The sequence below is a fragment of the Lemur catta genome, chromosome 1, assembly GCF_020740605.2.
Source record: "Lemur catta isolate mLemCat1 chromosome 1, mLemCat1.pri, whole genome shotgun sequence".
Taxonomy (NCBI): domain Eukaryota; kingdom Metazoa; phylum Chordata; class Mammalia; order Primates; family Lemuridae; genus Lemur; species Lemur catta.
Window position 1 is genome coordinate 243,539,466 of NC_059128.1, and position 23,412 is coordinate 243,562,877.

A 23,412-nucleotide genomic window follows, 5' to 3' on the forward strand; every position below is an offset into this window, starting at 1 on the left:
CACACTATTCTATGCAATTAAATTTACAATTGTTGCAGATTTCTCAGTGTCTAAGGGTCGTTCTGAGGAAGCAAACCATGACTTACTGTCTCTGCTACTAAACTGTGGCTCATATTATAAGGTTATCTGTAGCAACATCATATGATGAAGGAACATTCTCAAAAATGTTTCTGCACATTCTGGGTTGGTCCATCTGTATGTGGTAATCTGTGGGTCTTTGAGTGCCTTTGGCTTGAGTTTCCCCAGACACCCCACCTGACTGGAAACAAGCATCTAAAAACGCATGAGTTTGAACACATATAGATGACATTATCTTAGAGCTGAACACTTATGGGAAGAGATGCTGAGAATCAAACAACAAATCAGTTTGAGGACAAGATCACATAGAGATATTAGGGCTGACCCACTGTGAAGAAGGTATAAAGCTGTATGAGGCATAAGATAGTTCTGTCAGTATGTTGTTAGAAAAAATTCTGTTCTTTTGACATGTGTTCCCTAGTTTCTACAAAGAGTTAGATGGATTTTTACCCAAGTTCACTTAAACATCTGTACTAACAGGCACAATTTTAGAAACAGGTGGGCTCTCCTTAAGAGAGCTATCCTCTGAATCTAGGCCATGGATAAGGGTTCCTATCGACAAGGGCAGTAAGGGCACAGCCCCTGTGTTAGAGCCCTGATGCGCACCTAACACCACATGCTGGGTGGAGGAGAAGGCTGTGGGCACAAAGACAGGCAAAGGAGCAACCTGCATCACTGGTAGTTTACCAAAGCCACTTCGGGCTTTGGAAGAAAAAACTCCTGGGTATATTTTCACAGCTGTCGAAAGAGTCTGCTTTCTGGCAGTAGAGCTTAAAGTGTCTTCAAAAGACGCTACAGCCTTATTTCTGAAAATTTTAGTTCTTGAGTGTCTGGTCTAAGGATTGGTTGGTTGCTAAATGATTCGATGATCTTACTGGACAGCATTTGCCTATGCAGACAGTTCTCCATTTTCATTTTCTTATGAGGTGGATCCCTGTGTTTCACATGGATCTCATGGTCAGTTCGATAGATGTGGGACTATAATGTGATCCCACTGCATACCATACAAAGTGCAACACTTGCTACATTTATGCTTCTTCTCAGCATGCATATTTATAAAGGGCTGTTTTACAAGAGAAAATCAAGAAAATGGTCTGCCATGATCTTGGTCATGCTTCAATTAGACAACAATAGAACTGCCATATGGTTTTCAAATCTTTTATTTTCATTGGATTTACTTTGCTGTTCTGTAGGTGTTGTTTCTTGACCAGTGGCATGTGGAGTGCAGGATTGTTGGGCAGGATCTTGTCACAACTGTGTGTGGCACACATGATGCTGGTCCACCTGGCCCTGGACAGGTTCCTCACACAGGGCAGCATCAGTTCTCATACTAGGCTGCCCCTCACCCAGGGTCCGTAGGGCCCTACAGTCCTGACGCAGCAGCGGCTCCCATGGAGAACCCTAATACAAACACTTGCTATACACTTAGTGAATTTATTTATTTTTCTTGAATAGTAGAGGGAAGCACCTTGATGTCACTGTTTAGCTCTTCCTCTGAAATATGATTAACTTAGAAGATTTCTTCTAAGATGAGGTAAGCATCACATTATTATAGCACTTGGAAGAACTTCCTTATGAAAATGTTAGAGTAATGGTTCAAATGTTGATTCATATCCATAAGGATTTTTCTAAAGGACAGAGGTGCTTCTGATTCACCTTACTGATATGTGACTTTATAGTTTGATTTGCAATCATTACTATCAGTCTTCCTTCTCATGAAAAGGTAATAAGAAAACACCACCAGAGGAGACAAAAATGGTAGAGTAAAGGTGACCTGCTGGATTCCTGCTCCTAGTGAAAGAGGAGTAGATCTTGGTCCTCTACACATGAATGGATTGCTCCCCTGCAAGAACTGCATTGTGAATTGGCAGAGAATCAGCATGGGACACACAAAACAGGGGGGAAAAAAAAGTGAACAGGAGATAGGATGGCCAAATCTGGAGAGTGTGAGACAAATAATAAAGAATAGAGTGTGGAATATCTGTGCCCACCTGGCCAGCAACTGCACTGGGATCAGACCTGCTTCCCTACTGACCTCCACACCTACTCAGACAGGGACCTGCCTGAGGTTGGTGTAGAATCTTGGCAGGAGACTTGGGGCTTTGTGGAGAAAACGATAGTGGGAAGCATCTTGAACCCCTCAGAACTCTGTGCCAGGACTGCACTGGGCAGGGCAGAGACTGGTCTGAGCCACTGCTGGAGGGAGTTAGGAGACAGGTAGCTTGCCTCTGGCACTCAGCGGAGGTGAACACTAAGTGGGGGACTCTAACCTGGAAACCACGGTGGGTGAATAGGCTGGCTCAGGATGGGTAAGAAAGTGCAAGAGCTCCTGCTGGACAGGTGTGAGATTGCAGGAGGGAGAGATTAAAAACACAATGGGGCTTCCTGATGAATGGGCTCCCCAATCCAACTCCTAAACAACCAGTTGCCCCCAGTGCTTGTGCTTTGCCAGCAGGTGGTCACCATTTTGGGGTCCACAACCCAAATGCTGCAGCGTACTTTGGTGTCAGGCAGCTCCCTTCCCTCAGCCCAGGAACTCTCGTAACAAACTCTGCCCTTACACAACCTATGGTCAACAAGCCAGGCTCATTTTGATGGGTAAATTCTGAATACTTCCCCAGTAGTGGGAAGCTAACAACTGCAAGATTTGCAGGCACTGGGGCGCTGGGCAGACTGGGGCACCAGCCATTTCCCCTAGCCAGCAACTTTCACACCAAAGCAGTAGGCTTGACCCCTGGAGGTAGGGAGAGGCAAGAAAAGCCACTTTCCCTCTGCTACTATTGTGAATCTGCTGGGCCTAGGCATAGATCAACAGTTGACAGCCCAGTGACTTTGCTCGTTGAACTGTTTAATTCATCCAGTAGGATGATAACTCTGGGGCTGTATTTTCACATCTGGTCAGCTGCAAACAGTGGGGTCTGTGGTCAGGGAATAAGTATCCTGGCAAGAGGCCAAAATAGGGTCCCCAAGTAACCCCTCCCATCAGGAGCAGCCTCCCAACTGTGGTAGAACCCTGAACAACATGTTAGTGGCTCCTCCTAGCAGCAGATCAAGCAACCATAGAAACACACACATCCAGGCTATTAGGCAGTAGCTGTGCTCTATCTTGTTCCTAACAGCATCTACTAGAACAGAGCCTAAACAGGGCATGTTACTTTCCAAACAAAAACCGAAAGGCGGGACGCAATGGCTGATCCAGATAGGAAGGACTCCGTGAAAGAACTCTGAAAATATGAGGAATCAAATGGAAAGCACAGCCTTAAAGAGGAACACCAGCTCTCTAGCAAAAGACATTAACCAAATTCAGAACACTAAAAAGACAAAAGAAGAGTTTGAAACATGTGTTGCAAGAAAACTCAATGATATGCAAGAAAAAATGGATAACCAACACAAAGAAACCACACAAAAAAAATCCAGGACTTGGAAGAAAAATTCACTAAAGAAATTGAAATATTAAAGAAAAATCAAACCGAACTCCTAGAAATGAAGAATTTATTCAAGGAACTACAAATCACAGTGGAAAGCCTCAAGAACAGGGTAGATCAAACAGAAGAAAGAATCTCAGGGAGTGAAGATAACACCTTCCAATTAAATAAGTCAGTCACAGAGATAGAGAAGAGAAATAAGAGAAAAGAGCAAAGCCCACAAGAAATGTGGGATTAAGTGAAGAATCCTAACATGAGAGCTATGGGCAACCCTGAGGGTGAAGAAGAAAATACGCAAGGGTTGGATAAGCTATTTGAAGATATAATAGAGAAAAATTTCCCAGGCCTTGCTAAAAATCTATATATCCAGGTACAAGAAGCTCAAAGGACCCCTGGAGATTCATTGCAAACAGGAAGACACCACAACATGCACTGACCAAAATATCCACTAAAGAGGCCCTTCTATGAGCTGAAAGGCAAAAGAAACAAGTAACATATAAAGGAAAGCCCATCTGAATAGAACCAGACTTCTCAACTGAAACCTAACCAGCAAGAAGAGACACGGGCCCCATTCTCACTTTTTTGAAACAGAATAATGTCCAGCCTAGAATCTTGTACCCTGCAAAACTAAGTTTTGTATATGAAGGAGATATAAAGACATTCTGAGATAATCAAAGATAGGGAATTCACTAAGACAAGACCAGCCCTCCAAGAAGTACTCAAAACGGAGTTACACACACATCAGCACAATAAACACTCACAAATGTAAAACCACTCAAAAGCCAAATATTAAAGGTCAGATACCACAATGACTCAAGAGAAAAAATGAAACAACAAAGTTCAACCCAACTGGATGAACAGAAATTTGCCCCACCTATCAATTCTCTCAATAAATGTGAATGGCTTGAACTGCCCACTAAAGAGCCATAGGCTAGCCAAATGGATAAATACACAAAAGCTAAGTGTCTACTGTCTTCAGGGAAACACACCTAATCTGCAAGGATACTTTCAGACTCAAGCTGAAGGGGTGAAAAAAAATATTTGAAGCAAACAGAAGCCAAAAGAATGCTGATGTAGCAGTTTTGATTTCAGATAACTTAGTCTTTAAATAAACAAAAGTAATGAAGGCAAAGAGGGTCACTATATAATGGTGAAGGGTACAGTTCAACAAAAAGAAATAAGAATTCTAAATATGTAAGCACCCAACTTAGGTGCACCCAGATTCATAAAGCAAACTCTACTTGATCTAACCAAAATGATAAAGAGCAACACCATAATAGCTGGAGACTTCAACACCCTGCTGACAGCACAGGACAGATCCTCCAAACAGAAAATTAACAAAGGGTGGGGGGTGGGGATGGGTGTATACCTACATGATGAGTGCGATGTGCACAGTCTAGGGAATGGACATGCTTGAATCTCAGACTCGGGGGGATGGAGGAGCATGGGCAATATATATAACCTGAACTTTTGTACCCCCATAATAAGCTGAAATAAAAAAAAGAAAGAAAGAATGGATTTAAACAGAACTCTAGAACAAATGGGCCCCTGACTGACATTTACAGAACATTCTACCCCAAAACCACTGAATATACATTATTCTCATCAGCTCATGGGGCATTCTCTAAGATTGGCCATATCCTAGGACACAAAGCATGTATCAAAAAAATTTAAAAAATAGAAATTATACCATACATCTTCTCAGATCACAGTGGAATAAAAGTAGAAATCAACCCTAACAGAAATTCTCATCTCTACACAAACTCTTGGAAACTAAAGAACCTTCTGCTGCACGATTATTACATAAATGAGGAAATTAAGATGGAAAGCAAAAGATTCTTTGAAGTAAATGACAAAGGGGACACAAGTTATCAAAATTTGTGGGACACAGCTAAAGCTGTCCTGACAGGAAAGTTTATTTCCATTAATGCCCATATTCAAAAGACAGAAAGATCACAAATAGACAACTTAATGAATCATCTCAAAGAGCTGGAAAAAGATGAACAGACCAAATCAAATCAGAAGTAAATGAAATTGACAATTAAAAAATTATACGGAAGATTAATAAAACAAAAAGTTGATTCTTTGAAAAAATAAACAAAATTGACATGCCTTTGGCTAGACTAACGAAAGCAGAAAAGAAAGAACTCTAATAAGCTCCGTCAGGAATGAAAAAGGAGAAATTACAACCGATACCATGGAGATACAAGATATCATCTATGACTACTACAAAAACCTTATGCACATAAACTGGAAAATGTGGAGAAAATGGATAGATTTTTAGAAACACACAGCCTCTCTAGGCTCAACCAGGAAGAAATAGAATTCCTGAATAGACCAATATCAAGTAATGAAATTGAAAGAGCAATAAAAAACATTCCTAAAAAGAAAAGTCCTAGACAAGATGGTTTCACACCTGAATTTTGCCAGACCTACAAAGAACAACTGGTGTCTATCCTGTAGAAATTATTCCACAATATGCAGAAAATGGAATCCTCCCCCACACACTTTATGAAGCCAACATAACCTTGATACCAAAACCAGAAAAGGACAAAACAAAAAAAGAAAACTGCAGACCAATATCCCTTATAAATATCAATTCAAAAATTCTCAACAAAATCCTAGCAAACTGAATTCAGGTGCTTATCAAAAATAATCCAATCACGACCAAGTGGGCTTCATCCCAGAGATGCAGGGATGGTTCAACATATGCAAATCTATAAATGTAATTCATCATGTAAATAGAAGCAAAAACAAAGACCATATGCTCCTCTCAATAGATGCAGAAAAAAGCATTTCACAAAATTCAACACCCTTTCATGATAAGAATGCTTAACAAAATAGGCATAGACAGGGCTTACCTAAAAATTATACCAGTCATGTATTGCAAACCCACAGCCAACATCATGCTGAATGGGGAAAAATTGAAAGCATTCCCACTTAGAACTGGAACCAGAAAAGGTTGCCCACTATCTCCACTTCCATTCAACATAATGCTGGAAGTGCTTGCTAGAGCAATTGGACAAGAGAGGGGAATTAAGGGCATCCAAATGGGGGCAGAGGAGATCAAACTCTCACTCTTTGCTGATGATATGATATTATATCTTTAAAAGCCCAAGGGTTCAACCAAGAGATTCCTGGAATTGATAAATGAATTCATTAAAGTCTCAGGATACAAAATCAATACATGCAAATCAGAGGCATTCATATATGCCAGTAACAGTCAAACTGAGAACCAAATCAAAGACTCAATACCCTTCACAATAGCAACAAAGAGAATAAAGTACCTAGGAATATATTTAACTAAGGAGGTAAAAGACCTCTACCAGGAGAATTATGAAACACTGGGGAAGGAAATAGCAGAGGACGTAAACAGGTGGAAAACCATACCATGCTCATGGAGCAGCAGAATCAACATTGTTAAAATGTCTATACCCAAAGTTATCTACAGATTCAATGCAATCCCTATTAAAGTACCACCATCATTTTTCAGAGATATATAAAAAATAATTTTACACTTCATATGGAATCAGAGAAGACCACGTATAACAAAGCAATCTTAAGCAAAAAGGACAAAATGGGAGGCATCAATTTACCAGACTTCAAACTATACTACAAAGCTACAGTAATTAAAGTAGCATGGTACTGGCACAAGAATAGAGACAAGACCAGTGGAACAGAACTGAGAACCCAGATATAAAACCATCCTTATATAGACATCTAATCTTTGACAAAGCAGACAAAAATATACATTGAGGAAAACAATCCTTATTCAATAAGTGGTGCTGGGAAAACTGGATAGCCACATGTAGAAAACTGAAACAGGGTCAACACATTTCACCTGTAACAAAAATCAACATACGGTGGATAACAAACTTAAACCTAAGGCATGAAACTATAAGAAGTCTAGAGGAAAACATTGGAAATACTCTTCTAGACGTTGGCGTAGGCAAAGAATTTATAAGGAAGACCCAAAAGGAAATCACAGCAATAACAAAAGTAAATAAATAAATTGGACCTGATCAAATTAAAAAGCTTCTGCACAGCCAAAGAAACTGGAGAGCAAACAGACAACCTACAGAATGGAAGAAAATATTCACATGCTACATATCCGATAAAGGGCTGATAACTAGAATCTATTTAGAACTCAGGAAAATCAGCAAGAAAAAAATCAAACAACCCTATCAAAAAGTGAGCAAATGACATGAACTGAAACTTTTCAAAGAAGACAGAATATGGCCAACAAACATATGAAAAAATGCTCAACATCTCTAATCATCAGGGAAATGCAAATTAAAACCACAATGAGATACCACTTATCCCCAGTGAGAATGGCCTTTATCAAACAGTCCCAAAACAATAAATGTTGATGTGGATGCGGAGAGATAGGAAGACTCATACACTGCTGGTGGGACTGCAAACTAGTGCAACCTCTGTGGAAAGTAATATGGAGACACCTCAAAGAGCAACAAAGTAGAACTACCATTTGATCCAACAATTCCATTACTGGGCATCTACCCAGAAGAACAAAAGACATTCTATTAAAAAGACATCTGCACCCAAATGTTTATAGCAGCACAATTCACAATTGCAAAGATGTGGAAGCAACCCAAGTGCCCATCAGTACATGAGTGGATTAAAAAAATGTGGTATATGTATACCATGGAATACTATTTAGCTATAAGAAACAATGGTGATCTAGCACCTCTTTTATTATCCTGGATAGAGCTGGAACCCATTCTACTAAATGAAGTATCCCAAAAAGGGAAAAATAAGCACCACATGTACTCACTATCTCAATACCTAAGTGCACATATAGGAATAACACTCCTCAGGCATCCAGCAGATGAGGGGGAGGAGGGGATGGGTATATACATACATAATGAGTACAATGTGCACCATCTGGGGGATGGACACACTTGAAGCTCTGACTCGGGTGGAGAGGGCCAAGGGCAATATATGTATCCTAAACATTTGTGCCCCAATAATATGCTGAAATAAAAAAAGAAATGAAGCGCAGTATTTCAGTGTTTGAAACAGATGCCTCATTGAATTCTGCAACAACCTGACCCAAATAAAGATGAAAGTACAAAGCAGGGGATGAAAATATTTAGAATAATTCTATAGTGCTCTAGTGCCATTTAAGTAATGAATATAAGATGTGTAGAAATTTCATATTGACTGATCTCTAAATAATTTGAATGAGAAAAATTTTGCTTAACTGATTATTTAAAAACAATTGTTCCCTAAGTGTGCTATCAAATCAAGAGCACAAACATTGCTGAATCAAAAACTTTAGTGATGGAGCTAATCAATGTGTTTTCACAAGCTTTCCAGATGACTACAATGCCCATTAAAATTTGAGAAACATTGTTTTAACAAAAACAAACAAAAAGGAGTCTAGACAAAAGAAGTTCTCATAGACAGCTAATAGGTTTAATAGTTAAGATTGTAGCACAGCAACGTCAGAAACCAGACTCTAAAAAATATTATTCTGGTTTTGATTGGTGGTGGTTACTATTTTTCTAATTCCTAATTATTTTATTTCTTTCCACATCCTCTAGGATAATTATGTCAGCAATTTCCTGAACATTAGAAAATATTATAAAGTAAGGAGAAAAAAATATATATGTGTGTACATATCTAAAGACAGAGAAACTATAAATTCTTTTAAATTTCTAGATTGAGGAATGAATACACCTTGATTCTTAATACTCTTAATAATTGAGAATACTTCTTTCATGTTATTAGTGTTTCAATGGGTAGTTTTAAATTCAACATCAGCAGTGTGCCAAAATACTGAGTGAACATAGCAAATAGAATATAATTTTATATATATATTAATTAAATGATATATACATATTTATTTTTAAACGGAATTATGTGTAGTTTCTTTTTCTTCATATTTGAAACTTTAAATATATATTCCTTTTTTGAAACAAACATAAATATATACAACATATATTTATGTCATAACTAGGTAAAAGCCAGTCCATTCTATTAGGTGAAGTATCACAAGAATGGAAAAAGAAAACACCACATGTACTCACCATCAAGTCGGCACCAACTGATCAATATTTATGTGCACACAGAGTAATAACATTCATCGGGTGTTGGGCAGGTGGGAGGGGAGATGAGGGGATGAGTATATCCATACCCAGTGGGTGCAGTAAGCACCATCTGGGGGTTTCTTTTTAAAGCAAGCAGAATATCTAGGCTAAAATGCACCACTTGCACAAGTGTATATTTTACCTTTTTGCTAACATCCTACTTATGGGACAAAAAATATTTACTAAAGGGAATAAATCTATAAAAGAAATAAGCATGAGATCACACTAAGAAAAGAGAGACTTTGTTGAATTTCAGAAAAGAATAAAATAGTTGAGATTGCACTGAAAGACAAACCAGAGAAGAGGAATCTGCGAACTAGACATGTACATGAGAAGGCTGCAGATGAAATTTGAGTTTCTGAGAAGCTTCGACCTGCCCCTTCCGTACTTACTCAACCTGGAGTAGGACTGGACAGGTTATATAACTGATTATATACTCATAGATTCACATCTCTCTTCTCACACAAGGAAAAGGCTAATTAGCAAATTAGACCTTGAAAGTGGAAGAAGAAAGAGACACCAGGTGCTTATATTACTAATCTAGTCTTTGGGTCATAACAGTGAATGTATAAGCAAACATCTAGATAATTGACAAGAAACCATTAGTACAGTGGATATATCATGGAGTAATAAAAGTGAACAAACTAAATGCATAAACAATAATATAGATTCTTTCGGCTGAAAGAAAGACAGCAGGTGGATTCTCATCCCTTGACTCTCTTCCCTGGTGTGTGCAGGTATCTCTCAGAGGAACAAAAAAAGAGCAAATGACTTGGTTTAATCATGTGTACTGGACCTCTGGATATAAAGAATAATGATATATGTTTTAGGTACATATATTTTATATTCTTTTATTTATAAGATTGAATAACTTCTCTCTGATGTCAGTCTACCCCAGGAGCCTGTGGGATTTCGTAGATAACAGAATTCCTGGGATTTTGCGCTGCTTACCCAAACAGAAACTGCCACAAATACAGGGTATATGGGATATGAGTGTCGAGCCTATACAGATCTATTTGGTGTATGATTTATCACACTCAAGTTCTTCTCAGAGGAGATACACAATTTTACCTTTTCATGTCTTTATAAAGACAAATGAAGAACACATAACCTGTAAAATGTTTTCCTTTGTTTTCTGCTTTAAATATTCTAGTAGGAGAGGACACATGTTTAAAATTTCATGTACATTTTCAAATACATAAAAGTAATTTAAGTGTATTAAATACTAACACTTTAAGTCATTAAAAATCTAGGACAATTACAATTGCAAAAAACATTCAACATGTACAAAATTATACCCACATCTAACCTGAAAAGTTTTGACTGTTTTACTAAAAAGAGAAGAGATATTACTAGAAGACCTAAACTTTTCCCTTTAATGTCTTTTTCAATGAGTCTATGACTTGCTTATTTCTCAGGCTATAGATAATTGGATTTAAGAAAGGAATTATAACAGTGTAAAATAGAGAGTCTGTCATGTCTGGATCATTAGCTTGTGGAGATGCAGGGAGCACATACATGAAGAGAAGAGGGCCATAGTACAAAGACACAGATAAGAGGTGAGCTCCACAGGTGGAGAAGGCTTTCCTTATGCCTTTGACTGACTTCTTTTTTAAGATTGTAAAGAGAACAGATGTATAAGTGACAAGAACAGTCACAATGGTGAATGCTTGAATTAAAGCTGCAAAAATATAAAGCACGAGATAATTAATAGAAGAGTCAGTACAAGAAATCCTTAACAATGGGATAATGTCACAGTAAAAGTGATCTATTATGTTGGAATTACAGAAGGTTAACCTAAATAACAAACCTTCATGAATTATGGCATGAAGAAAGCCACCTAGGAATGACAAGCCTAGTAGCCAGATGCATAGTTCATTGGTCATAATCACTGGATAAAGTAATGGTTTGCATATGGCTACGTAGCGATCATACGCCATTGCTGCCAAGAGAAAACTTTCTGTGGTTAAACTGATTGTAAAGGAAAAAAATTGTATCATACATGCAGAAAGAGAAATCATCTGACTCTCGGATAAGAAGTTCACCAGCATGTTGGGGGTCACTGTGGATGATAACCACGTATCCCCAAAGGCTAAATTTCCAAGGAATAAGTACATGGGGATGTGCAGGTGAGGGTCATTACAGATGAGAGTAATCAGACCAAGGTTCCCCACAACTGTGATGAGATATATCACCAAGAATACCAGGAACAGGGTGATTTTCCACTCTGGTTGTTGAGTAAGTCCTGAGAACAAACTCTGTCAGCAATGTTGCATTTTCCTTTTCCATGTCCTCACATGGTATCCTCTGAAATAAAATGCAGTAAATGTAAAAATATATATATTCATTATGCATTAATAATTACTATGAGTTGAAATTGGCATAGGGAGTTCAAATAAACCTCGTATAAGATCACTTTTTAATTTTATTTATTACTGTTAAACTCAAGGAAACTATTTAAGAAATAGAAGAAAGGAATGAAAATACAATTACTTTGCTTTCAAAAATTGTGCTAGATTTAATGGATTTAGACAAAAGGAGATACATTCTGAGCTTGTACTAAATTGGTGAGGACAGGACTAAATATGATAAGGAAATCCTGTGTCTGGACGTGGATTCAGCATCAAGGGAAAAGATATTGTAAGGTTCAGGATTAACAAAGGAATTAAAAGCCATGTTAAGTATCTTGACCTTTAATTCTCAGGCAATAATCATGCACTGAAAACTTTTCAAATTGGGATTGGCATTATATTTTTTAAATCAAAAATTTGATAGTGCAGAAAATAGCTTACAAGAAGGGGAAAATGCAGTCAGGAATACTAGTCAGGAAACTGCTACTATTTTCAAGGGTTTCCCCAAAAACAGATTACACATCAGAACGATCTGGAGGAACTGTCTGTGAGAAATATAGATTTCAAGGTAATACTGTAGGAATATACACAGTAGTACAAGAATGGAACCTAGGAATTTTAATTTTGAACTCAAATCTATGCAAATATATATGAAGGACAAAGTGCAGTACAGGGCCAAATGCCAAAATAAATGCTCCAGTACAACAAGGTGTGAACTGAGATAGATCATTGAGTGTGGAAATTAGGAAATGACTAGAGGCTTTATTGGGAGCACTTTCCCTTTGATAATAGAATTAAGGTCAGAGAATATGAGAATGAAATGGGTAACAAGTGACACAACAGTAAGTGAAATAAGATGGAGCAGTCTAAGAAATGAGAATAGTTAGCATTAGTCTGCTGCCATGGACAAATGTAAATTTTTTTCTATAGAATTTTTGACAAAAGTTGTCAAAGGGTGAAGAGAGGAGACTTTTTTTTATTTTAATACAGAGGTGGAAGGGAAATTTGGATGGGTGAAAAGAGAACAAGGAGGAAGAAAAATAGGTAGAGAATAATAAAATGCATAGAGGGATTAGAGTAGAAAAGACAAACCAAAGAAGTTGAAGAATGGAAGCATCAGAGAAAGGCTGAAGACTAAATAAAGGGGGAAGCTCATAGGCTTGGGGAGGGGGATAAATATTTGTGTTAACCCTAGGATTTATTAAAAGATGTGAACCCTGGGCTTTTCTTTTTCTGTTATTCAAAATTGAAACTTTGTTTTCCTTTGGTGACTTTTGCATGAAAGAGAGATTTGATTGTAAATTTTACTTTACAATCTTTGTGTTATTCATAAAGATACTAGCACTGCCCTAAACTTCTTTACAGATTTAAATGTTGCTTTATCTTTGTTTTGAGAATGATTACAACTGACATTCTGTAGGAATCTTACTGACTTTACTATTGAGAACATATTTTATCCACAAATTTTTAGCAGAATAAAATAGTCAAAAACTATATCCTGATCAGGCTATATAAATGGCAGAGACAATAATTCCAGCTGTTAAATGTATTTTTATTTGATATGGTTTCCTTTTATATAATTTTAAATAACAAAATATCTGAAAATTTTCAAATTCAATTTGTGTGTCGTTACTTAAGTCATAAATGCTGCAATTTAAGAAGTAATAACTGATCATTGGAGAGATATTTTCTGTATGTTTCCTAATATACGCATATTTGTACACATTATGAAGATTTTTATATATATATATAATACTAAATTAAATCACTGTGGTGAAGAATCTAGGAGCTAATATTTAAGTGACTTACTTTAAAAGTTCTATTCAGCATACATATTTCATACAACAGACTGGGGTTTTTTATTTAATCATCAGAAACATTGCATACATTAAAATCATTAAGACATAAATCTTAAAACCTAGTTTTAAATTATTTACCTTTTTAATTCACCAGGACTTATCTTATAAATTCATCATAGTTAAATTCACAAGATGATAAAATATTGTTAAAGGAGAAAAATCATGCTTACAACTCTTTTGATTGTCCAGATTAAGTCATGAAAATAAAATATAAAGAAAATTTACTCTTTTTTTTCCATTTTTAACCAGACCTGGCATCTTATAAATCCAACCTAAAATTATACAGTATAATTAAACAGTATTTTTAACTTTCTTCATAAAACCTAGTTATATAGAAACCATTTCTCTCTTACCTGTACCTTAAAAGAAATTGTGTAGTTTCTTTAATAGTGTTAGGCTTTCTAAAGCACAAAGAATACAATAGCACAGGAACGCCAATAACAAAGGCATCAGTATCATGCACAGTAATTCATTCTGTAAGCTTCATTTCCCAAGCTCAGAAAAATGTTGTTTATATAAATTTGCTTTGGACACAAGAGTCAACCAATGGTACAACTGTGTGCTTTTGCCAGAAGAGGAAGGAGTGGAAAACTGAAATTCCCATAAGACCACCTAAAGATTCCTGTAGGAAGATAAAGTGAAGCTCTTCTACTGGGCACTGTGGATTTGGACAAATTGTCCCACAGGTCTTTACAGTCTTTGAAATGATAAACATCCATTAACTATAGGCAGCTCTTTTAACAACTGAAATTACATTTTATGCCACCATTTTCCACCACAGGTGACATTTGTGATATATTAAGCAAACCTAAGTTTATATAAATAAAATTTGTTGGTCTGAGTACCATGATTAGTATGGTCATGTCTGAGCTAATTAAAACATAATTTTAATGTGGCCAAAGATCTAGATTTCTTTCAGGAGCCAACTCCAAGGAAAGTTTTCCATCTCATGCAAGTTGCAGCACAAATCCAGACACATACTATTAATAGCTCCCCAGCATTCAGCTGATAGAAACCCTACTAGGCAAAGGGAGAGGAGTCAAGGAAAACCGAAGACAAAGGAGTACAGTGGGATGAGCAGGGAAGTTGAGCACCTTCTCTAGTTCTTACTTGCCATCCATACTTCTTCTTTGGTTAAGTATCTGTTTAAATCTTCTGCACATTTTTATATTATGTTTTGTTATTATTGAGCTCTGAGACCTCTATATATTCTGCACACAAACACTAACCTTAATACAAAATTTGCAAATCTTTTCTGAAAATCTATGAGTTGTTTTTTTTTAATTTTTTCATTTTAACTAAGTTTTTGAGAAGCAGAAACTTTGAATTTTGATAAAGTTAATTTAATATTTTTTTCCTTTTATACTTCATACTTTTAGGGTTGTATTTCTAGGTTGCATGTTTAGGTCTATGATCCATTTGGATTCAATTTTTGAATATTATCAGGACCAAAGAGGCTCTTTTTTTTTTTTTGGCTCATGTGTATCCTATTATTCCAGCATCATTTGTCATAAAGCCTATTGTTTCTCTCGACTAAATTACTTTTGCACCTTTGACGAAAATCAGCTGTCTATATATGACGGGTCTATTTCTCTATCTCTGTTCTGTTCACTTTATTTGTCTATCTTTACAAAAATACCACACTCTATTGATACTGAAGTTCTAAATTTAGTCTTGAAATCAGATAGCGGTAGACCTCCACGCTTGTTCTTCTCTTGCAAAGTCGCTTTTGGCTATTCTGCATCTTTTGCATTTTCCATGAGAATATTATATTCATGTTGGAGCTTTCTACAAGAAATCCTGCTGGGATTCTGGTAGATATTTTATTAAGTATATAGATGCATTTGAGGAAATTGTGTATTCTTCAATATTGAGTCTTTTGACCCTAAACATCATACATCTTTCTATTTATTTAGGACTTCTATAATTTCTCTGAATTTTTTTATTTTTCACAATGAAGGTCTTCCATATCTGTTTCTTTAGAATTCTAGCTTCTCTTTATTCACTGCATTTTTTGCTTTACAAATAATCAGTTCAAGTAACTAAGGGATTGAGGGGAAACAGTCTTTCTACATGAAGAACTATCAACATGCTCCAATTTTCTGTAAATACATTGGGTGAATTAAAAAACATTGTCACAATAAAATATTTTTTTCAATGGCATAGATCACTGCATATATATTTAGGAAAAGCTATAAACATGCATCTCTCCTTTATTTGTAGGACTTACATAGAATTTTGAACATTAAGGCAAAGACATAATGTTCTAAAACATAATGAAATTCTAACTTAAGGCTTGATATTTTTTTTGAAACCCATATTCATAGACAACTGTGACCAAAGCAAATTTTTATCTACTAGGTTAAAGCTCATCTTCCCAGGACATGTTATTTCTCCATTACTGACACTTCTTTTGTATTAGAGGTATGGGATGGGAATTAGTAGCAAAATCATCAATTTACTTTAAGGAATCATTAGTCCCCTCTTAGGTTTTATTTTGAGGATTTAGCCATCAGCACCAGAACTCCATGCATATTTTTTGATAAACTTAGAGAAGTTAGAGGCTGCACTGATTCTTACCTGCCTACAACCTGGCAAACAATTGAGAATTCAGGATTTTCTAAATATAGAAACCCCCCAAAACATACTTGATCCTGCTCCTGTCTCAAACACAGACAATGGTCTCAGTTATTGAAACAATGCATTCACTTCAGTTTTCTTCGAAGAAGACTGTTTGGTATTAAACTCTTTAGAAAAATTGAGCACCAAAACGCAGAATACCATATTTTAAAGGATCTATACTATAAAGCTACCCTCAAGGTACAAAGAGTATCCTAGCCTGAACAATGTCTTCTGTTATTCAAGGAAAAGGTAATGAGTGGTAAATGGAAGAAAATTCACTTTAAAATAATGATACATTGCACTCTTGTCTTATCAAGCTTAGTAGAATTGCAAAATGTTGAAATCTAGGGAGGGAATGTCCTTTTCTCTTCCCACTCTTCTTGAACATTTAGAGTGAAAAAACTCAGATCCGGCGTTCATAGGGCTAAGTTCACTCTCTTCAGTTTGAGTCTGGATATTTGAGGCTGAAAAAGAATTCTTTCATTTTAAAATCTGTTCTGGGATTCTGGGTTGGGCCAGATGGGAGCTGAGTGTCAGGCCCAGGATTCATGTCAGGTCCAGGATTCGTGTCAGACAAAATGCTACGATTATCCAATATCTGACAAGACACATGACTTGACAAGGTGTTTTCTAAATACTTAGTAAATCTGTGGTTTCTGTCTGATTATCTGTCATGTTCTGTGAAGGAAGCACACTATTCTGTGCACAGAAATTTATAATTGTTGCAGATTTCTCGGTATCTTAGGGTCATTCTGAGATAGCAAGCCATGACTTACTGTCTCTGCTACTAAACTGTGGCTTATATTATAAAGTTATCTATAGCAACATCATATGATGAAGGAACATTCTCAAAAATGTCTCTGCACATTCTGGGTTGGTCCATCTGTATGTGGTAATCTGTGGGTCTTTGAGTCCTTTTGGCTTGAGTTTCCCTGGACACCACGCCTGACTGGATACAAGCGTCTATGAAAGCATCAGCCTGAGCACTTACAGCTGATGTTACCTTAGAGCTGAACACTTATGGGAAGAGATGCTGAAAATCAAACAACAAATCTGTTTGAGGACAAGACCACACGGAGGTATCAGGGCTGACCCACTGTGAAGAAGGTATAAAGCTGTATGAGGCATAAGATACATCTGTCACTATGCTGTTTGAAGAAATTCTGTTCTTTTGACGTGTGTTCCCTAGTTTCTGCAAAGAGTTAGATGGATTTTTACCCAAGTTCACTTAAACATCTGTACTAACAGGCGCAATTTTAGGAAGAGGTGGGCTCTCCTTAGGAGAGCAACCCTCTGAATCTAGGCCATGGATAAGGGTTCCTATCAACAAGGGCAGTAAGTGCACAGCCCCTGTGTTAGAGCCCTGATGTGCACCTAACACCCCAGGCTGGGTGGAGGACTCGGCTGTGGGCACAAAGACAGACATAGGAGAAAACTGCATCACTGGTAATTCTCCCAAAGCCACTTTGGGCTTGGTAGAAGCAACTTCTGGGAATCTTTTTAGAAGTGTCAAAAGAGTCTGCTTTCAGGCAGTAGAGCTACAATATTCTACAAAAGATGCTATTAGCTTTATTTACAAAAATTCTAGTTCTTGAGTGTCCCAACTAGGGATCGGCTGGTTGCTGAAAGATTCAGTGATCTTACTGGGCAGCATTTGCCTATGCAGACAGTTCTCCATTTTCATTTTCTTACTAAGTGGATCCCTTTGGTCTGCATGGATCTCATGGCCAGTTCCATAGATGTGGGACTATAGTGTGATCCCACTGCATACCATAAAAAGTGCTGCACTTGCTACGTTTATGCTTCTTCTCAGTATGCATATTTATAAAGGGCTGTTTTACAAGAGAAAATCAAGAAAATGGTCTGTCATGGCCTTGGGCATCCTTCAATTAGACAACAATAGAACTGTCATATGGTTTTCAAAGCTCTTATTTTCATTGGATTTACTTTGCTGTCCTGCCGGGGCTGTTTCCTAACCAGTGATATGTTGAACAAGGGCTGTTGGGCAGGATCTTGCCACAGCTGTGGGTGGCACACATGATTCTGGTCCACCTGGCCCAGGACCGGTCGTTCACAGAGGGCAGCATCAGCTCTCATGCTCGACTGCCCCTGACCCTGGGTTCCTTGGGACCTTACAGTTCCTAGGTGGCAGCAGCTCTCCTGGAGAACCCTAATATAAACACTTGCTCTACACTTAGTGAATTTATTTATTTTTCTTAAAAAGTAGAGGGAAATACCTTGATGCCACTATTTAGCTCTTCCCCTGAAATATGTTTAACTTATATTTCTTCTAAGATGATGTAAGCATCATATTGTTATACCCTTGGAAAATCTTCTATACAAAAACTTTAGAGTAATGGTTCAAATGTCAATTCACCTTTTTCTAAAGTACAGAGATCTTTCTCATTCACCTAACTGATATGAGAATATATAGTTTCATTTGCAATCATTGCTATCAGTCTTCCTTCTCATGAAAAAGTAATAAAAAAATACACAGTATTTCAACCTTTGAAACAGATGCCCTATTGAATTCTGCAACAACCTGCCCCAAATAAAGACAAAAGTACAAAGCAGGGGATGGAAACCTTTAGAATAATAGCATAGTGCTATAATGCTATTTAGGTAATGAATATAAGGTGTGTAGAAATCCTATATTGTCTGATCTCTAAATAATTTGAATGAGAAAAATTTTGCTTAACTGATTATTTAAAAGCAATTGTTCCCTAAGTGTGCTTTCAAATCAAGAGGACAAACATTGCTGAATCAAAAACTTTAGTGACGGAGCTTATCAATCTATGTTTTCACAAGCTTTCCACATGACTACAATGCCCACTGAAATTTTAAGAAATATTGTTTTAACAGAAACAAATAACAAAAAAGAGTCTAGACAAAAGAAGTTCTGATAGACACCTAATAGCTTTAATAGTTAAGATTCTAGCACAGCTAGTTCAAAACCCAGACTCTAAGAAATACTGTTCTAGTTTTGATTGGAGGTTGTTATGTTTTTTCTAATTCCTAATTATGTTATTTTTTTCCACATAGTCTAGGATGATTATGTCAGCAATTTCCTGTACATTAAAAAGTATTATAAAATGATGAGAAAACTATGTATATACATGTACATATATAAAGACAAACTATAAATTCTTTTTAATCTCCAGATTAAGAAATAAATACAACTTGATTCGTAAAAATCTTAATAATTGAGAATACTTCTATCATGTTATTAGTGTTTCAATGGATTTTTAAATTCAACATCAGCAGTGTGCAAGAAAACTGGGTGAACGTAGCAAATAGAATATACTTTATATATATGTGTGTGTGTATGTATATGTTCATTAAATAATATATACATATTTCTTTCAAAATGGAATTACATGTAGTTTCTTTTTTTTCATATTTGAAACTTCAGATATATATTTCTTTTTTGAAACAAATACATACAACATATATTTATGTCATAACTAGGTAAAAGCCACTCCATTCTACTAGGTGAAGTATCCCAGAATGGAAAAATAAACACCACATGTACTCACCATCAACTCGGCACCAACCGATCAATATTTATGTGCACACAGAGTGATAACCTACATCGGGTGTTGGGCAGGTGGGAGGGGAGATGAGGGGATGAGTATATCAACACCCAGTGGGTGCAGTACGCACCATCTAGGGGTTTACTTTTAAAGGAAGCAAAATATCTAGGCTAAAATGCACCATTTGCACAAGTGTATAGTTTACCTTTTTGCTAACATCCTACTTATGGGACAAAAATTATTTACTAAAGGAAATAAATCTATAAAAGTAAGAATGGGATCACACAAAGAGAATAGAGATTTTCTTGAATTTCAGAAAAGTATAAAATAGTTGAGATTGTACTAAAAGACAAACCAGAGAAGAGGAATCTGTGGACTAGACATGTACAAGAGAAGGCTGCAGATGAAGTTTGAGTTTCTGAGAAGCTCCCACCTGCCCCTTCCGTACTCACTCAACCTAGAGTAGGACTTGACAGGTTTTGTAACTGCCCATATATTCATAGATTCACATCTATCTTCTCACTCAAGGAAAAGGCCAGTTAGGAAATCAGACCTTGAAAGTGGCAGAAGAAAGAGACACAAGATACTCATATTACTAATCCAGTCTTTGGGTCATAACCGTGAAAGAATAAGCAAATGACTAAATAATTGACAAGAAACCATTAGTACAGTGGATATATCATAGAGTAATAAAAATGAACAAACTAAAGACATAAACAATAATATAGATTTTTTTGGGTGAAAGAATAACAGAAGCTGGATTATCATCCTTTTACTCTCTTCCTGGTGTGTGCAGGTATCTCTCAGAGGAACAAAAAGAGAGCAAATGACCTGGTTTAATCATGCGTACTAGATCTCTGGATATAAAGAATAATGATATGTGATTTAGGTACATATACTTTATATAGTTTTATTGATAAGATTGAATAGCTTGTCTCGGATGTCAGTCTACCCCAAAAGCCAGTGGGCTTGGTAGATAGCAGAATTCCTGGGATTTTGCTCTCCTCGCCCAAACAGAAACCTGCAACCAATATACGGTATATCAATCTCCAGGCTATACAGCTCTATTTGCTCTATGATTTATCATACCCAAGTTCTTCTCAGACGAGGTACACAATTTTACCTTTTCTTGCCTTTACAGAAACAAATGAAGAACATATGCCCTGCAAAATGTTTTCCTCTGTTTCCTGCTTTAAATATTTTAGTACAAGAGGACACCTAATTAAAATTTTATGTATGTTTTCAAATACATAAAAATATTTTAAGTTTATTAAATACTAACACTTTAAGTCATTAAAAATCTAGGACAATTGCAATTGCAAAAAACATTCAACATGCACAAAACTATACCCTCATCTAACCTGAAAAATTCTGTGACTGTTTTACTAAAAAGAGAAGAAGTATTACCACAAGACCTAAGCTTTGCCCTTTAATGTTTTTTTCAATGAGTCTATGACTTGCTTATTTCTCAGGCTATAGATAATTGGATTTAAGAAAGGAATTATAACAGTGTAAAATAGAGAGTCTGTCATGTCTGGATCATTAGCTTGTGGAGATGCAGGGAGCACATACATGAAGAGAAGAGGGCCATAGTACAAAGACACAGATAAGAGGTGAGCTCCACAGGTGGAGAAGGCTTTCCTTATGCCTTTGACTGACTTCTTTTTTAAGATTGTAAAGAGAACAGATGTATAAGAGACAAGAATAGTCAGAATGGTGAATGCTTGAAGTGAACCTGCAAAAATATAAACCAGGAGATAATTAATAGAAGTGTCAGTACAGGAAATCTTTAACAATGGGATAATGTCACAGAAAAAGTGATGTATTATGTTAGAATTACAGAAGGTTAACCTAAATAAAAAGCCTTCATGAATTATGGCATGAAGAAAGCCACCTAGGAATGACAAGACTAATAGCCGGATGCATAGTTCATTGGTCATAATCACTGGATAGAGTAACGGTTTGCATATGGCTACATAGCGATCATACGCCATTGATGTCAAGAGAAAACTTTCCGTGGTTAAACTGATTGCAAAGGAAAAAAATTGTACCATGCACTCAGAGAGAGACATCATCTGACTCTTGGATAAGAAGTTCACCAACATGTTGGGAGTCACTGTGGAAGATAACCAAGTATCCACAAAGGCTAAATATCTAAGGAATAAGTACATGGGGATGTGCAGGTGAGGGTCATTCCAGATGAGAGTAATCAGACCAAGGTTCCCCACAACTGTGATGAGATATATCACCAAGAATACCAGGAACAGAAGGATTTTCCACTCTGGTTGTTGAGTAAGTCCTGTGAGAACAAACTCTGTCAGCAATGTTTCATTTTCCTTTTCCATGTCCTTACATGGTGTCTTCTGAAATAAAGTGCAGTAAATGTAAAAACTATGTATTCACTATGCACTAATAATGAGTATAAGTTGAGATTGGGGTAGGGAAATTGAAATAAAACTCTTATCAGATCACCTTTTAATTTTATTTATTACTACTAAACTGAAGAAAACTATTTAGGAAATAGAAGAAATGAATTTAAATATAATTACTTTCCTTTCAAAAATGTGCAGGAATAATGCATTTAGACAAAAGGAGATACATTCTGAGCATGTGCTAAATTTTTTAGGACAAGATTGAATATAGTAAGGAATTCCTGTGTCCGCACATGGATTCAGCATCAAGGAAAAGATATTGGAAGGTCCAGTATGAATAAAAGAATTAAATGCCATGTTAAGGAACTTGACCTTTAATTTTCAGGCAATGGTCATGCACTGAAAACTTTTCAACTGGGGAGTGGCATAATGAGATATTTTTTAAATCAAATATTTGGAAGTGTAGAAAACAGGTTGCATGAAGGGGAAAATGGAGTCAGCAATACTTATCACGAGACTGCTACTATTTTCCAGGGCTTCCCCCAAAAGAGATTACACATCAGAATGCTCTGGGGGAGCCCTTTGTGAGAAATATAGACTACAAGGTAATGCAGTAGGTGTATACACAGTAGTACAAGAATGGGACCTAGGATTCTTAATTTGGAAAGTGTTCTCAAAGTGATTCAAATGTATGTAAAGTGACTGGACCATGAGTCATATGGCATTAGAAGGGATGAGGAGAAAAAAGTAATAGATTCAAGGAATGCAGAATATAGAGTCATTAAGGATGGGTGTATATTAGGTGTGGAGGGGATGGTTAGAGAAGGAGATATCAACCAATTGGTTATTGGGTAGAAGTTCTTCAAATACTCAGATTAAGGGCTTAGGGGCATTGGCAAAATGTGGAAGGAAGGTCCTCTGAACATTTAGGTGAGATATACTTACTATCATATGTCTATAAATATTAAAATAAATGATGCCCTTGGAGTCATGGGAATCATTGAAGGCATAGTTATAGATGAACCATCCATTTCAGTGTATTCAAAAGAAAGGGATGATTAT

General features: G+C 36.6%; 1 protein-coding gene and 1 pseudogene across 1 annotated transcript; both read right to left on the reverse strand.

Moving 5' to 3' along the window:
• Positions 1 to 10,974: 10,974 nt before the first annotated feature.
• On the reverse strand, positions 10,975 to 11,923 carry LOC123642435 (annotated as a pseudogene).
• Positions 11,924 to 21,393: 9,470 nt separating this feature from the next.
• LOC123642445 (olfactory receptor 183-like) lies at positions 21,394 to 22,344 on the reverse strand. Its single transcript, XM_045557519.1, has one exon. The coding sequence runs from the start codon at positions 22,321 to 22,323 to the stop codon at positions 21,394 to 21,396; it is 930 nt and encodes a 309-aa protein (XP_045413475.1). The 5' UTR covers positions 22,324 to 22,344.
• Positions 22,345 to 23,412: the final 1,068 nt, after the last annotated feature.